The 17578-nt window shown below is 45.8% G+C and overlaps 1 protein-coding gene across 2 annotated transcripts; it reads right to left on the bottom strand.

The window, feature by feature from the left end:
• Positions 1-15276: 15276 nt before the first annotated feature.
• On the bottom strand, positions 15277-17516 carry LOC127215304 (DNA-binding protein inhibitor ID-2). Of its 2 annotated transcripts, none has more exons than XM_051175675.1 (3): positions 17146-17516; positions 16801-16864; positions 15277-15710 (listed from the first exon to the last, which is right to left on the bottom strand). In XM_051175675.1, the coding sequence occupies exons 1-2, from the start codon at positions 17491-17493 to the stop codon at positions 16808-16810; spliced, it is 405 nt and encodes a 134-aa protein (XP_051031632.1). In that variant the 5' UTR covers positions 17494-17516; the 3' UTR covers positions 15277-15710; positions 16801-16807. The 2 variants fall into 2 exon arrangements, with proteins under 2 accessions (XP_051031632.1, XP_051031631.1); XM_051175674.1 differs by lacking the exon at positions 15277-15710 and adding an exon at positions 15718-15950.
• Positions 17517-17578: the final 62 nt, after the last annotated feature.

Here is a 17578-nt window from a genome sequence, read left to right as displayed (position 1 = left end):
TGGTGTACAACTTTATTCCTAGCCCTCGGGAGGCACAGGCAGGCAGCTAGCTCTCTGTGAGTCTGAAGCCAGCCTCATCTACCGAGTGGGTACCAGGCCATTCAGAGCTATATTGTGAGACTCTGTCTCAAAATTAAAATAAAAAGCATGCATGAGGACTTTGAGATGCCCTGGCCACTGCCTCACCATTGTCCACAACTGTGTGATTTACTTATGTAAGAATATCTGTTTAGGGCTGGAGAAATGGCTCAGTGAGCTAAAGTGCTTGATGCATGAGACAAGGACCTGAGTTCAGACCCATAGCCCATAGAAAAACCTGAATGCACCTTTAACTGTAGAACTGTGGAGATGGAGACAGGAGGATTGCTGGGACTTTCTGGCTGGTTCCAGGTTCAGAGAGAGAGCCTGAGAAGAGGGGAACAGAGTAGGGTATACGATAAACTTCTGCACACATGAGTGTGCACATTGCTTGGATGGAACCACCAGTTCACCCCTGCATGATCTGGAGAGCCCCCCTTCAGATCTTGTCTTGCTCAGGAAGTCTCCAAACAAAGAGCCGCCAAAAAGCCCAGTTCTGTCTTCCTCCCCTGTAGCCACCAGCAGCCCAAATTCCTGCCTAGCTGCTTGGCTTTTGGCAATACTTGGGCACAAACCCAGCTTCTGGCAGGCATACCCTTGCGTACAACCTGTAAAGTCTCCTTACTTAAGTTTGGGGTGCAGCTTCTCTGGAACTGGAGAACTTGTCTTTGGGTTGCTTTGCTAAAATAAACCTGTTGTTATACTTTTTCACTGTGGCTTGATCTGGCCTATTGTGTCAGCTGACAAACTTATTATGGGAGCCGGGAAGTGCAGAAAACCTATTACACACACCACACACCCATTCTCATCTTCATCAGTAAAATACAGCTAAAAACACACCTGATTTAGGTTGGTTCCCTCCTACCCAAACCCCGTAGAATTAGAAGACAATACTGTCAGTACAGCGTGTCATGGCTGTCTCACAGCATCCTGTCTGAGCTAGGTTCTAACATGATAGCTGATATCTCAAACACAGTCTGAAACAGAAAGAGATCAAGCATTTCAGAAATTGCAAGTTCTAAACATTTTTGTTCCTGCAAACCGCTTAATACTGTGTGAAAATACATATATTCTCACACTTTTTTTCTTGCCTTCTAAAATTTTTGTATTGGTTTAAATGTCTGCAAAATAGATTTGGAGGCAAAACATGACATTATTCTGTAAATGCGCTCAAGGGGCATTTTGATAGCTGTGATCACCCGCATTAAATCACAACCTGGAGAGAGGGAGAGACGGCTCAGTGGTTAAGAGCACTGGCTGCTCTTCCAGAGGACCAGGGTTCAATCCCCAGAACCTACATGACAGCTTACAGCTGTCTGTAACTCCAGTTCAGGGAATCTGGCATCCTCATAAGACATAACATGGAGGCAAAAACACCAATACACATAAAAAGAATAAAACAACAACAAAACAGAAAACCATGGTGTAGGTCTTTGTTAGGAGTCCAAGATGTCATTTTTAATGCTCACACCCAGCTTTTGTCTCTTTCCATTTTACCCTGTTGGGAAAATTCTGGGACCTCAAAGCCCACCCCCACAGTAACACACTTCTTCCAACAAGGCCACACCTACTCCAGCAAGACCACACCTCCTAATAGTGCCACTCACTCCCTTCGGGCCAAGCACTCAAGTGTGGGAGTCTATGGGGGAGATCCTGTTTAAACCATCACAGCCACCATTCCCAGCTCCAGTCTGTACCCGGATCCCAGATGCAAAGTCACCTTTGCTGTGTGAAGTTGACATGCACTCAGGTCTGGGGACACCTTTGGAAGCACATGCTGGCTGGATTTTGCTGCTCTTGAATAAGTTGTGCTCCACAGTCAAGTTCAGGGGTTACAAACAAGTTGCTTCTGTGGCTCTGGTGCCCTTCATGCTGAGTCCTTCTCACATGCTACTTTGTGTCTGCACATGTGTGTATGCGGAGGCTGGAGGAACACATCAGTGTCTTCTAACTCTCTTTGCCTTACTTTTTGAGAAAGGGCCTGTAATTGTGCCTGAAGCTCTGCAGGCCAGACCACCTGGCCAGAGAATCCTAGGATTCACCAGATTCCACCCTACAATGCCAGGGGAGAAAGACATGACCAACACACCTGGCTTTCATGCGACCGTTGAGGATTTGAACCCTGGTCTTCTTGCTTTCACAATAAGCATTGTTACCCACTGATTTCACCCCTATATTTTACAATCAGGTAATACTTTTAAAATCAGGTTTGGCCACGATTCCTAAATGACTGGCTAATAAAATGACTTCAAAATAATAACTGGACCCAGGACTGACTCCTGGCCCTGAGTCTCCAGCCCATGCCTTTTGGGCTTCTTTGGATTCTGTCTGGACAAGCAGGCATCAGAAAGTTAAACATTGATGTTGGGTGGAAAGAATATGAAGCTGGAGAGGTGGCTCTGTTGGTAGAGTGCTCACCTAGCATGCTCGAGGCCCTGGGTTCAATCCCCAACAGTGCAGAAGCCCAAAGTACCAATGACAGGGGACAGAGCCAGGTGTATATGTGTGGAATGGCATATGCACCTGCATGCAGATGCCCTTGGAGGCCAGAAGAGGGCATCAGATCTCCTGGAGTTGCAGTTAAATAGTGAACTGCCCAGTATGGGTGCTTGGAGCTGCACTCAGGTCCTTTGGGAGAGCTGGAAGAGTTCTTAATCATGGGCTGTCTCTCCAGCTTCTCATGTACATGTATGTATGCATATATGTGTGTATATATGTATATGTGCAATATATATGTGTAATACGTATGTATCTAATACATGTTCATGTATGTATGTATATATGTATGTATGTGTATGTATGTATGTGTGTATGTATGTGTATATGTATGTATATGTGTGTATATATGTGTGTATATATGAATAAGCATGTATGTATATGTGTGTATGTATACACATGTATGTATACATATTTAAGCAAAAATAGACTCATGCTATTTCACAGCTCAGAGGATAAATGGTAGAAGAGTTTATGATACAGTATTATTGCAAGAAATCTTGAAAATGAAAATGTGTGTTTTGGAAAGGATAGAGGTTTTTAGAAAGATGGGTTCTTTTTGATTCCTGGGATAACAATAAAAATATATTGTAAATGAGGCATTCAACTTCAGCATTTGTTATGACATAGTAATTATAGCTACGAGAATCCTGAGAGGGAAACAACCCACATCAAACATAGAAACAAATTAGCTCAATGTGCTTGATCCCCCTCCAGGTTAATAACTGGTCCGTTTTGCAGACAGAGCTGGTAAGTGAGGCATTGTCCCATTGGCCTCTCAGACATCAGTCACCTAACACTTGCTCACTAAGCTTCTTGGATGTGTCTTCACTTCCCATGGCTCTTTTTTGGGGGGTCTGTGTGTGCATATGCATGATGGGTATGTTTGCATGCATGTATGTATATGTGTTTCCATGTTTGTGGTCACATACGTGTGAAGACTTGAAGGTGATGTCAGGTGTCTTCTTTGACCATTCCCCCTTTTATTTATTGAGGCAGGGCCTCTCGGTTGAACCCAGAGTCCACTCATGGACTAGTCTAGCCAGCCACTTGTTTTGGACATTCTTTGCCTCTGCCTCCTGAGGACTGGGGTGATAGATGGCTGTGACATCTGCTTGGCTTTGACGTAGAATCTGGGGATCTGAATTCTGGTCCTCATGTTTGTATGCCATGCTTTACCCACTGACCACTCAGCTCTTTGGAGTCAGAGACCCCCGAGCAAAGTGGAGACGGGGCTAGTTGTGTGTGGTGGCAGAGGCAGGAGGACTGACAATGTGAGGTCTCTTCTGGGCTAAGGATCCTGTCTCAAATACCAAACTGCCGGGCATGATATGCTCATGGCTGTAGTCCTAGAATATGAGAGATGTAGGCAGAAAAATCAGGAGTTCAAGATCATCCTGCATTACAAATTCCAGGAGAGTATAGGCTACATGAGACCCTGCTTAAAAACCAGCCAGCCAAACTCACAGAGAGATATGCACACACATCTGCTCATACACACACACACACACACACACACTGAGTAGCCACAGCATCACCGTCAGGATAACCTGTGTCTGTCTGTGCTGCTAGTCATAACCCAGCCTTGCAGGGCCACCTTGAAGTCATGCAATTTTATTCACACCTTTGATTGCAATATTAATTTAAAGTATTGCAAAGCTGTTGTGGAATCAAAGTTTGTGATATGAAGTTTGAGTGTTGCCATTCTGACAACTTCATCTTTACCTTTTTTTTTTTTTTTTAAGTATACTAGCAGGTGGGTGTATTATGAGTGAGAAATCAGAAAAGGTGTTTGCTACTACAGTCTGCTTCTGTTATTTCTGCTGAACTCTGAAGGAGCCCCGCCCTTAAGCAAGGGAACGAGGAAATTGTTAGCCAGCATCTCTCTGCTTTACAGACTTCTCCAGACTCTCCAGTTCCTGTGGTGCTGGCCCCTGTTCCTTGGCACTGTCTTGGGGCACCACATTGCTGTCTTGGGGCCTTTGCACTTGTTGAGAGCTCAACTGTCTTGTATCTGGCTGGAGGACACAACTGTCAACGAATAGGGCACTAATGGGTAACAAGAAAAGGGAATATCTTTCAGCCCTTGGGGTAGCTACCCCATGAAGGGAGGGTTCAGCAGGCTTATTACTGGCTTGGGTGAGGGGCAGCCATTTGCTGTTCTGCCTTTGGAGTGGGTGCTGCATGGCAGACCAGGATGAAGAAGTGTGGGGTGGGGCTTCTGGGAACCATAGCCTTGACAGAAAGCTTCAGGAGGCAGAGCAGCTGCGCCCCTATGCCGGCGTAGGAGAGCTGGTCGTGCTGCTCGCCTGAGGAGCTGGTCCCAGTGACCCTGACACTGAGCTCAGCTACCACCCAGACCCACATCCTGGGCCTTGGGTTGGCCCACCCTAACATCTACCACATCTATGACCTGCTGGATGGAGTGCGTGAACATGGTCCTGTGGAAAGACAACTACAAGATCTCCATGACTCGGGGCAACAGCAGAATATCAGAGAGGAGTTTTGGTGAGGTTCAGGATGATGGTGTGCCAGAGGCCTTGAACCAGACCAATGACACATTGCAGTGAACATTTTGTGAGCGGGGCCGATTGGACAAGAGGATATATTTAGTGACACACCAGAAGTTTCCAAGGCCACCAGGATGAATGAAGAGGTGTTGGAAAGATGGAGAGAGGTGGCTTTTTGTGTGTATATGTGTTTTGTTTTTAATTGATTTTTTAGGGGGTTATGTTGGAGGGGGGTGCTGCAGGGGCCAGGGGAGGATATGGAGGGACTGACTGGGAGGTGGACAGGATTGGGGTGCATGATGTGAAATTCCCCAAGAATCATGTTTTGTTTTTTGTTTTTAAGAGTCCCAATGCTATCTGTCTCGTTGTCCTCTGTAGGTGTGGCTCAGGACCCTAGGTGGATCCCAGAAACTTGGAGTGGAACCCCCAGGTACCCCATGTTTTCCAACACAGACATAATCATGGTAAATCACCTCAGGGAGGCACAGTGTGCATGTGTTTAACTAATAACATTCAGTGCTGAAAGTTATTTAGAGCTACGAATTATTTCTGGAATTTTCCATTTACCATTTTCAGACCTCAGTTGACCTAGAGAAAGCAGGGCTCTAAAGTGTCAGTCTGGGTAAGTAGTGACGTTTTCTTTCTGGCCATTGACTTTTCAGCTCAGGGAGTTTTATTCGGTTCTTCTCTGCATAGGCTCTGTGTCTTTACTGCTGGTCTCAGTTGGGCTGGGGTGTCTCTGGGGACTCGGTCTGTATGTGGTCCCACACCTCCTATCTGCTGATGTTTGCAAGCACAGATTACATATTTGCCTCCAGAGGACTCTCAGAAACCATCGTCAGGAAAGAGTGGAAATTAGTTCTCACGCGGGCATTTCAGATCAGATCAACTCAGTCAGCTTGGATTAAATTCAAAAAAGATTTTTCACTTTAAAAAATATTTTACTCTAGGGAGTTGCAATTTTAATCGGCATTTTTAATGTGTGCATTTTTTTTTTTAAACTGATTGTCTTCAGGAAGCTCCGATAAAATCAGGACACTAAGAATGGCTATTCCCTCTTGTGACTGGCTTTGCTTCCATGGGAGTTTTGAGCCAGTGTTTGAGGACATGTTTGAGTTTTGGTGAACTTTCTTCCAGAGCCATGAAGCTGCTTACTGCTGGGTTTGAAGTTTGTCTGTAGGCAAACCGAAAGGAGAGTCAGCTGCTTTCCCCTCACATGAGGGCTGTAGATAGACATGTTCATGTATGTGTGCACCAGTATGTGCGTGTGTTGCCTTTCACATGTGTTAGTGTATACATGCATGTGTGTGAATGTATGTTTGTGCATGTGTGTGCATGCATGTGTATGTGTGTGTGCTTATGTGTGTGCATGTATGTGTGTGCACCTGTGTTTGTGCATGTATGTGTTTATGCATGTGTGCATGTGCACTTGTGTATGTGTGTGTATGTGTGGAGACATGAGCTAGAAAGGAGGGGATGATAAAGTCTAAAAGGAGGAAGGGAGGGGAAACAGTTCACAATGCAGCCTCTAGGTGGAGAACTCTGTCAAAACAGGACCCCTCTGACAGGATGTACCCATGTGTTTTCTCTCCTGTAAAAGATCACAAGGGAGTGGGGGTGGGGTGGGGTGGGGAAGGTACCTTCCATTGGAGGGGACCCACCGTGGGGACCTGTCACAACTACACAGCCTCTTGTCAGCTGTTGAAGGAACTCAGAGAACTTCAGTCAAGGTCAGCCTGCATGGAGTGAACAATGTATCCAGGGATTTGTCAGCAGCTAGAGCCTTGACTAAAGGACCAGCAAGTCTGTGTGTGTGTGTGTGTGTGTGTGTGTGTGTGTGTGTGTGTGTGTGTAGAGGGGGGCACAAAGCTAGTTTAGTTTTTACTTCCCACCCTCTGTTCTCCTCTTTTTCCTGCCCTCAACCTTCTCTAGTAGCCCTACTACTTACAAGTCATCAACATCATTATTGTTACCCCGCTATTGTTCACCTTTCCATACATGGGAGAAATCACACACCACCTGACTCACTTTATCCAACACACTGGCTTCACCACCCTGGCCCTAACAGCTCACCCTGTTGGGGGGGGTGGGCAGTTCATTTTTCCCCCTTAGTCATCCAATTTTAGAATAAGTTGGGGGTCAGCATGAGGGCTCAATAGGTAAAACCCTTGCTACGAAAGCCTGGGGACTTAAGTTCTATCCCTGAAACCCCTGTACCCTGTAAAGGCAGAAGAGGAGGGTGACCCCACAAAATTGTCTTCTATCCCTACACATGCATATGTTAGTCCCACTGGATGAGAATAAGACCACTACCACAGTTGTTTTTTGTTTTTTGGTTTTTGCTTTTTCCAGACAGAATTTCTCTGTGTAACAGCTCTGGCTGTTCTGGAACTTATTCTGTGTACCAGGCTGGCCTCAAACTCATAGAGATCCTCCTACCTCTGCCTCCTGAGTGCTGGGATTAAAGGCTTGTGCCACGACCGTCTGGCAATTACCACAGTTTTTGAGCCATATTTGAAGCAACTTTCATTTACTACTGTCCAGGTCCAAACCCAGGATTCCCAGAGTATGGTCTTGAATTATATTAGTCAGGGGCTTATAAAGGCAAAACCCACAAGGCTACATCCTTCCTACTTTGGTCCAATCAGGGGCAAACACACATCCTTATGATCTTCCTGGCTCTGTACCCCTGCCTCCCTGTGATCCAGCCACATAATGTGCTACTGGTACAACCAAGCTTGTTTACAGAACTGAAAACACTGGGCCTTTCATCTTACATGAGCAGTCCCAGCATTCCAGGGATTATCTGTCCTCGGGCAAGGAGGGCTTACAGGTTAGAAGTGTTTTTATTTTATAAATCTCTTAAGCACTGTAATTTAAGCTTCAAAGATAACTTTAGTGGGCTGGAGAGATGGCTCAGAGGTTAAGAGCCCTGGCTGCTCTTCTAGAGGTCCTGAGTTCAATTCCCAGCAACCACATGGTGGCTCACAACCATCTATAATGAGATCTGGTGCCCTCTTCTGGCATGCAGGGATACATGCAGACAGAATACTATATACATAATAAATAAATATTTTTTTAAAGATAACTTAAACCATCACACATGCCTGCCCCCATCATACTCATATAGACAGACACACAATAATAATAATAATAGTAATGACAATAACTTAACTAGCAGGAGTCATTAATCCTCCGTGAATACGCGAAGAGCTCTTTCCTTTCCCCTCCCCTTGTTCCTACTTGAACGTCTCATGCCCTCTGCAGGTCAGGCATTTCTCCAGCAACCTACTTTCTCTTAGGCAAAAGGCTTCAGATAACCCTGGTTTTGCAGTTATTTCTCCTAAGCATTTTCAGTGGCCAACTAGAAACATGCTTTCCAGGAAAAACAGAAAACAAATCTAAAGTGGCTTACACTTTCATTTCAACTGTGAGACTCTACGTGGTCCTCATTCCCCTTATGAGGAAAGTCTTGGGTCCTGGTAATATCAACCACATCTTTATCTTACAATAGACACCCAACCATTCCACTATTCCAGCTAACATCATGGCTTTCATGTGAAGTCTGATTTCTCTGCTATCCTTTGCCCTGAGAACATTCGTCTGGGGATGCAAGCTGAACCTGTGTTGTTTGAAGATGAGCTGGAACTGTCTGAGCCCTTACTGGGCCATGGTGGCGCTCACCTTTAACCCCAGCACTTAGGAGGCAGAGGCAGGTGTATCTCTGAGTCTGAGGCCTGTGCTACATAATGGATTCTAGGTTAGTCAGAGCTACACCAAACAGGAAGAAGGGGAAAAGATCTAAATCCATTAACCTGGTACAGTATTGATTCATAGTTGGGGGAATGTAACTTCTGGGTAGATTTCTAGGCTAGGGTCAGCTGGGCTAATGAACAGGTGCATGTGTAACGTGTTACAGGACCATTAATTTTCCTCAATTTGTCATAAACTAGAGTCACCTGAGAAGATGGTGTCTCCGTTACCTCCATCATTGGCCTGTGAGCATGCCTGTGGGGCATTTTCTGGATTAATGATTGAAATTCTAGCCTACTGTGGGTGGAGCCATCCCTAGGCAGGTGGTTCTAGGATGTATAAGAAAGCAAGCTGAGCTTGTGTGGCAGTGTGTATCCTTGGTCCTAGTACTCCAGAGGCAGTTAGATCTCTGTAAGTTCCAGGCCAGCTAAAGCTACACAGTGAGACCCTGTCCCCCCCCAAAAAAAAAAAGGAAGGAAGGAAGGAAGGAAGGAAGAAAGAAAGAAAGAAAGAAAGAAAGAAAGAAAGAAAGGAAAGAAAGGAAAGAAAGAAAGAAAGAAAGAGGAAGGAAGGAAGGAAGGAAGGAAGGAAGGAAGGAAGGAAGGAAGAAAGAAGAGTAAACCATGAAAAGCAAGCCAGGAAGCAGCATTCCGTTGTGGCCTGTGTTTGAGTTCCTGCTTCCAGGCTCCTGCCTTGGGTTTCTGCAGTAGACTCTAAAATCTAGAGCTGAATATTGTTTTGATGGACCTGACCATGCTGGGCTTTAGGAGAGGATTATGGAGGGATTTTTTGTTTGTTTGTTTGTTGTCTACGAAAGACTATTGCATACTCAGTAGAACTGCTGAGAGACGCAGACTCAGAGGCCTGATTCTTGGAGTTTCAGAGGGAGTTAAAGACTTCATTAGAGCTGTTGGTGTACTTCAACGAGAGACCAGTATCATTGTGGTATGTGGTAAAGATCTCTGGGAGGAAAGGATTTCCTTGGGGTCAGTAGGCAGAGCTGTGGGCCAGAGCATCACAGGCTGACTTGGTAACGCGTGGACTCTCCCATGTGGTAGTGGTTCTGGCATCTGGCAACGGATGGACTCTCAGACATGGTAGTGGTCTTGGCAGCACTGAAGAAATCTGGTGTATTGAGGGGGTCGTGGAGAGAGGCCGAGCCGAGGCTTGGCACCAGGTGGCAGGATTGCAGTCACTGAAGAGAGTGGAGAAGTCCATTGGTAGAGATGCAGCCTCAATTGCAGGGGAAACCCAGCATGCTGGAGATGCCAGGAAGGTGAAGACCACCAAGGACAGGAGCAGGTATGGAGTGGGTGTCCTTAACCTGTGGACAAACTGTGTTTGTTCCCTATGGGTATTGATTTTGTACAGTTGGATGTGTAGGCTGTTATCCTGATTAAGCACAGACACACCTAATACTCACTTGCCGGCTGTGAGGGGTCCTGCGGTAGCTGCAGCTGTAGTCAATCCTTCCTCATTCACGTGGCTCTCTCTTCGCTGACTTCTCGTGCTCTTACTGTGTGACGTCTCTCCCCAATTTATTGCCTTTTCCTTCAGTGGTTTCTAACCTGGATTTTAACATGTGCATAGAGTTTGGAGTTTCAGTGACTATTCTATTATTCTATTCTATGCATTTTGAAATCTTACCCTTTTAATATGGGCATTTTTGTGGTTTGCTTATTGAATGAGAAAAAGAAATACAAAAAGAAGGACGGGGCTGCACCTAGGTATGGTGGAGGAGAAAGTTAATCGTAGACGAAAGGGAGAGTAAGTACAGCTGAAGGCAGAGACTTCTGGGAGAGTCCAGAGTGAGGGTGACCCTGAGCTAAGTGAGGAGGTGGGGGGGGGCAGGGAGGAAAAGGTCGAGGGGGAGCCAGGTGCAGCAGCCGAGAGGCCAGAAGGTAAAAAGGGGACCGTAACCAAAATGTCCAGATTATATAGGGGGCAGCCCAGCCCCAGGGCTGGAGAGTTGGGGGGATGGGTAGAGGGTAGGGTAGGCCAGCAGTACCCTGTAGCAGGTAGGGAGTGAGGGATGCTGGGAGAACCTGGTGGCCAGGTCTTACTTTCATATGTTAAATAGACACCTTCCTCCATTTGTCCCAGAGAGACTTAACACTTCACAACTGGTTTGTTTTTGTTTTTCAGTTAATTATTTATTTTCATTATTTAATTGTTTGAAATTAATGCTTTTTTTTCCCCAATCACTTTGCTATAGTTCTTCTGCTTTGTGATCTTCATCTTCACTGTATATGCTGCTTATCCTACACAGTACATTGTTTGCTGTGTCAGTTATATTTTTAAATTATAAGTGCCTTTTACCCCACCACTAAATGGGAGAATTCTGTGCATTCTCTTCTCTTTCTCTCTCTAAAAACAAAACACCAAAATCCCCCAAAACTTCATTTTCATCATTCAGGTAGTCTGGGTGCCACCCCCCTCAGAATCTTAATTCAATCTTAATTAACTCTTAACGTCCTAACTCCAGACCAGAGCAATTGGTGGTTGTAAATTTGAAAAGAAGCTCTCTCCATTCCTGAGCTGAGATGGGCGGAGGGTGTGTGTGTGTGTGTGTGTGTGTGTGTGTGTGTGTGTGTGTGTGTGTGTGTGTGTGTATGCCTTGACATAAAGTCCAGGTTCTTGGTCTCTAAAGCAACAGACTGGAAAAAACATAGTGACCATACTCAAGTATACAGTTACTAAAAGCCAGAGTTTAGTGTAGGGTAGATTTGCAGAATGGACGTTGGCCAGAGTAAGAGGCTGCTGAAGAGCTCTGGGTTCTTCGTATGGTTTTTTGTTTTGTTTTGCTTTCTAATGTATTTAGGTGGAGGGAGGAAGTGGTTGGAAGCCATCAGGAATGGGTTTAATCCTAACCTGATTGATAGATGAGCTGTTACGTAACTTAGGACAGTTTGCTCCTGCATTGTGCGTATGTCCATAATTTAAAGCATATGTAGGACCCATCCAAGCATACATCATGAGATGACAAATAGGGATTTCCCCTTGTCAGGTCACTTCAAGGACAGTCATACTCACACAGCTTGTACCCAGTACCGGCTTTAAGTTGGCCTTGTTTATCTCTCTTACTAGGAAATGCTTGACCCCAAACTATCCACAGGAGGGGCCCCACTGGGTGTCTCACGAAGTGAAGGGGCAGATACATTTTTCCAAGGGGAGATGCCCAGGCACTGGGCTGTTTTATTGGCCTGTCTAAGGTCTGGGCTAATGCTTTATGTTTTAATACAGTCTGCCTCCCCAGATCATCACATCTTGTCTTCGGTTGTGTTGGCCAAAGCCTCAGCATGTTTAGAAGGTCTGCTTCACATGCGGCTGCTCCAGGTGCATGTGCAGTGCTCAAGGCATTCTGTTCTTTCCTTGCTTGTGCCCTTAGGAAATCTCCACACAGTGCCGACTTCACCGAACAGAGTGCCCAGCCCTAGGCTTCTTGGATCATCTTGCTGCCATTGCAAATCTAACATGTGCTGTGTGACTCTTCCTGGGGAGATGTAATGGAATGCCTATGCATGTGGAGAAAGAGGGTACTCATAGATTAAAGAGTCCATAAAGGGTCTATTGCAGTTATTTACTTACAGGATCATGGGTAATTCACAGGCAGGGTTATATATACTGCAAGAGAGAGGGTTGCCTAGACTCTGAGGCCAGGGTCTTCTGACTCTTCCTCCTGTGTAGGACAATGCCTAGGCACACTATTGTCACCATAGAGCTAGCTATCAGCTTGATTGTTCTGTTTATGACACTTCAGGTCAAGGTCTTCTATAGGTCATTACCATCACTCTGTTTCAAGAAAGTCTGGCCTCAGTGAGCTCCCAGGGAATAGCTGTGCTATGCTCCATCATAAGCTAGGGGGAAAAAGTGTCAAACTGCAGGTCGGTCCATGCCACAGAAACACCCTAAGCCTGGAGCTCCCCCTTCTAATAGCAAGTGATGAGAACTCCAAAGGTGCCCTGAGGGGTTCCATATTTCTGGGGAAAGGGATCACTGAGTTTAAGAATTTCAATTTTTGACTGGCAAGAATACTGAACTCATTGCTGTTGGATCAGCTCTGTCTGGAAGCCCCTCTACTGACAGGAAGCAATGACAGATGGAATTGGCTTGTTCACAGACTGGCTGTGTGGGACACATCCAAGTCCAGTTTCTATTATACGGAAGGACTATACATCTGTTCTCCTCTTTAGGATTTGACCTCAGCATTGGACACTTAGAAAAAAACCAACCACTCTCATCCTTTGAAGTTAGTATAACTATTGTTCCAAAACCAAGGGTAGGATAGTATGAGGAAAAAGTCAGTCCTTTATTTCTCAAAATTACAAATAAAAATAAAAATACTGGGTTTAACAGAATCTGTGGTAGATATAGCCACAAAACAAAACAACAAATCGACATCACACTGGGGTCAGAGTTATTTTAGAAAGCACAGCTTGTTTCAGAACAGGGAGCTTGCAGAGAAAATTCTATCAAGGGCTAAGGTCGTAGCTTGCCTCATATTACTGAGGCCTTGGGTTTGGCCCCCAGCACTGCAAATCAAATACATCAGTGAAAGGAAATTAAAAACTTATGTAATGAACAAAAAAAGGCAAATGAAATATGAGAATGTTGCCACTGTGTTATGATTGAAAAGTATCAAAATTACCAAAAGTTATAAGCCGAGAGAAAATTTTCAAAAACTGATAAACTACATGAACTATCTGGACCCACATCTTACACAGTGGAGGAGGAAATGATATTAAGATCTGGAGTAGGAAAATATTGCTCACTCTCATCCTATTCTGCTAACTTAACATTTGGTTAAAAGGCATTAAGCAATTCAGGAAAAGTAACCGTTAAAGGCAAAGTTAGAGACCATGAAGGGGAAACTTGCTGCTGAAGCCTTCTGGAGGGTGGAACAGCTTTATATACACGTGCCAGAGGCAGAGTCTTTAGGGATGGCATTCATCATTTCTAGAAGCAAGGCCAGAGCTGGGTGAGGATAATGCTAGAGACCAAGTCACCTGCTCCCAGCAACCACACCTGCCGAGGGACAGCAAAAATCGTAGGCCAGCAGCGATACTCACGTTTTGGCAGCAGGTGGCGCTCGGCCTCCACGGCGTGATCAGCTGCAGTCACAAGTCCCCTCTAAAAGATTCCACTTTTCCAGGGCTGCAGCGGGTTAGGAGTCATCACCTGTTGAGAGCGGTGTGGGTTGTCCAGCATCCTCACAGGTGGGCATCTGAAGGGCCCTGTGGTGAATGTATCACGATTGCACTTTAGGGTCAGATCCTCACTGCCACCCAGGCAGAGGATGAGAAGGGGCAGTCACCAGGCTGAGGGGGGGTGGGGTGGGGCGGCAAATTGTCCTGGTACTTCCTTCCCGCTTTGGTGCAGGTCGGGGGACGCAGCGCATTCTGGGTTGGCCGGGTGTGCATACAGGGGCTATAGTAAGCGACAGGTGACTAGTGTTTTGAGTGGCTGTCTCGGCTCCTGGGGCAGTCTCCAGCCCAGGTGTAAGGGCCAAAGCATGCATCCCCTAGTGTAATCATTGAGGAGCCCGCCCCGCAGGAAAGAGGCGGGGACCACCGGAACTAAAGTTGCCCCTCCTCCACTTGCCGTGATGGATTCAGTGTCAGGGGCCAGGAAACACCTCAGCCAAAGCAGACTAGCAGGCACCACCCAAACACCTGGTTGGCCTAGAAAAGTGGCACCAGGTGAGATGTGCACACTGGTGTCCCTTGTCCCATCCTTTCATAGACTGTGCCAGTCCTCCCAGGACCACCTTCCAGAAACACCCCACCCCATGTCACTTCCAACTTGGGAACAGAGTCTAAGCAGCCATAGAAGGCATAGGTAAATAGCTGCCCAGTGTCCTCAGGGATCTGGTTAGGTGGTAATACTGGAGTCTTTTTTTTTTTTTTTTTTTTTTTGGTGAGTGGGAGGGGCTTCCCTATCTCTAGCACCTTCCTTCTGCTCCTTGCAGTTCAGATAGCAGTCACAGGTGAAGAGCGCCTTAATAGCCATGGGACTGGGAAAGCAGCTGGCCCAGGCAGGCTTGTGTGAGCTACAGGTGGAGGAAGAGAGGGCAGTGGAGGGTTGGGATTCCGGTCAGGTTTGACAGCTTAATTCCCACCGGCAAAAGGTGAGAGTCAAGGTCCCTTTTTTTCCTCTTTCTAAATCTGGATCTTGCTTCAAGTGTCTTTCCACACACCCAGACACTAGTCCTTCTTGACTGTACACTTTCTAGACTGTCAATGACCTAACTCTAGGGAGTTACCTTCCACAAATCCTGCTTTAAACCCTGTCCCAACACAAGGCACAGAACCAAACTGCTAGGTGTGTAGTCTGCCCACCGTCCGTCTCTGGCTGGCATGGAACACTTATGTGATAGAGGTGAGAAGGCTGTGGCCTAAGCAAGCACTGGCCATCTCAAGAATCATTCAGAGTCCAGGTATTGACGTCAGACACATTTTATTATAATCTTAATATGGTCTACATAGATTTGAACTGGTATTTATTTGGGTTCAGTTATAACATAGCATCATAAAAAAATCAAAGCACTGGTTGTCTGAAATAAAGCAAGCATCAACATTCAATAAACACACGATTTATTTTGTATAAAAGGGTTAAGTTTACAACTAAACTTTTATAAAAAGTTTAGCATTAAGTACGTCATTACATTTTTATGCAGAAATGGGTATTTCTGCCACTATACAAGAAAACTCTAGTTAAAGAGTCCACAAGGTTTCACTCAATATATATATATATATATATTTATATATAAATATATACACAGCATTCAGTAGGCTCGTGTCAAATAGGCCATTTCTGACCAAAGACTTCATTTAAGTAACCGAATACTGGGTCCTTCGGGTAGTCACGCTCCACCTTTGAAAAAAAGGTAAAGTCTGCTTCAATTGGGCAATTCCTTGTGATTTTTAACGTTTTTCGCTCCCCATGGTGGGAATAGTATATAAAGAAAACCTTCCAGCTGTAGAAAGGGCATTGAAAGTCTCTCATAAATAACGGTATCACAGTCCGGCCTGGAGAACTCCTGGGGAAGATGATCACTCTCCCTTTTCCTTCCATTTGTTTTTCTTTTTAAAAAGGTCCATTCAAATTGTTCTCCTGGGAAAATGGTTGGAAAGAAAAAAAAAAGTTCAGCAACTTAAAAGATTCTGTAGACTTCTTGTGCAAAAAAGAAAAAGTAAAAAAAAAAAAAAAAAAAAAAAAAAGAAAGAAAGAAAAAAAGTCCTCAGACGCCTGCAAAAGATCGGTAGAGAAAAGCAGCTTAGGGGTGAGTAACCTAAGGGCAGAGGCGGTCAGCCTGGCGCCGGGGAAGCCACAGTTTGAACATTTAAACCAAACCCTGGCCCTGGCGTCCAGATGCGGCACACATAGCCGGCCTCAACAGCACAAATTAAACATGAAAATAACAGAGACTCGAGGGAGAAACTTCCCAAACCCAGTCTCCTATTTGGATCTCTAACAGCCCGCTCACAGGCGCCAGCCAGTATGCTTCTTGTAACAATTATTTGATTGAAAACAGCCCTATAGTCAACAGATAGGGAAATCTGGATCCCAGAGCACAGGGGGCAAGGCTCAGGGTAGCAATTCTCAGCTGGCTGGAGAAATCTCAGCAGTTTTGGGAAAAGAGAATCACTATGGAATTTGTGGCGATAAGATTAATTACAGCCGAGATTCGTACCTCATAGTACCACCGCTGGGCTCACAAAAGCCAGTAATAACACTTTGTCCTGCCATAAGTTACTGGCATTTTTTTTCCTTTTCTTTCTTTTTTAAAGGCAAATGTTCTGTAATCTCGAGCAACCACTGCTACAAGCCCCTTCATGCCTATCTGGTAAGACAAGAGGCACCCATAATACAGCGAAGTAAGCATGCATTTACCAAACATTTTACAGACGCACACGAGCACATTACCAAAACGCGCACACAGGAGGCACCCCCAAACACTCACCATTTATTCAGCCACAGAGTACTTTGCTATCGTTCGACATAAGGTCAGAAGGAAATTCAGATGCCTGGAGAGAAGAGGATAAAAGGCAGGGTATTAGACAATCTTAAAAGACAGCCTCCCTACTCCTTTTACGAAAGTGCCAAGTCCCATTTAACAGGTTCATGCTACAAGGCAGCTACAGACGCAGCCCATACCGAAGAACTTAAGTAGCGATCTCACGTGAGGCTCGATGCAGTTTTCTTAAAAAATAAAGTTAATGAACCTGTCTCCACCACAGACTTTAAGAGTGACAGGTCGGGCGACCTGGAGCTCACGGGCAGCGGGGTACTGGCGAGCGAGTCTCACCTGCAAGGACAGAATGCTGATGTCCGTGTTCAGGGTGGTCAGCGGCGTCCTGGACGCCTGGTTCTGTCCAGGTCTCTGGTGGTGCAGGCTGACGATCGTGGGGTGCGAGTCCAGGGCGATCTGCAGGTCCAAGATGTAATCGATGACGTGCTGCAGGATTTCCATCTTGGTCACCTTCTTGTTCTGCGGGATGCTGGGCACCAGTTCCTTGAGCTTGGAGTAGCAGTCGTTCATGTTGTAGAGCAGGCTCATCGGGTCGTCCACCGGCGTTTTGCTTCGGGAGATGCCCAAGCCGTGGTCTGACAGGCTGTTTTTCCTAACGGACCTCACAGGACTGAAGGCTTTCATGCTGCTCTTAGGAGGAGAGGCCGGGGAGGGAGCAGCCGCGGGGGCTGAGCTGGCTGCGCGGCACCTGGCTCGGCTCAGAATGAAG

This window comes from Phodopus roborovskii, unplaced genomic scaffold (genome assembly GCF_943737965.1).
Source record: "Phodopus roborovskii unplaced genomic scaffold, PHOROB, whole genome shotgun sequence".
NCBI lineage: Eukaryota > Metazoa > Chordata > Mammalia > Rodentia > Cricetidae > Phodopus > Phodopus roborovskii.
Note: the sequence above shows the minus strand (reverse complement) of the source record. Positions and strands in the feature narration are given on the sequence as shown.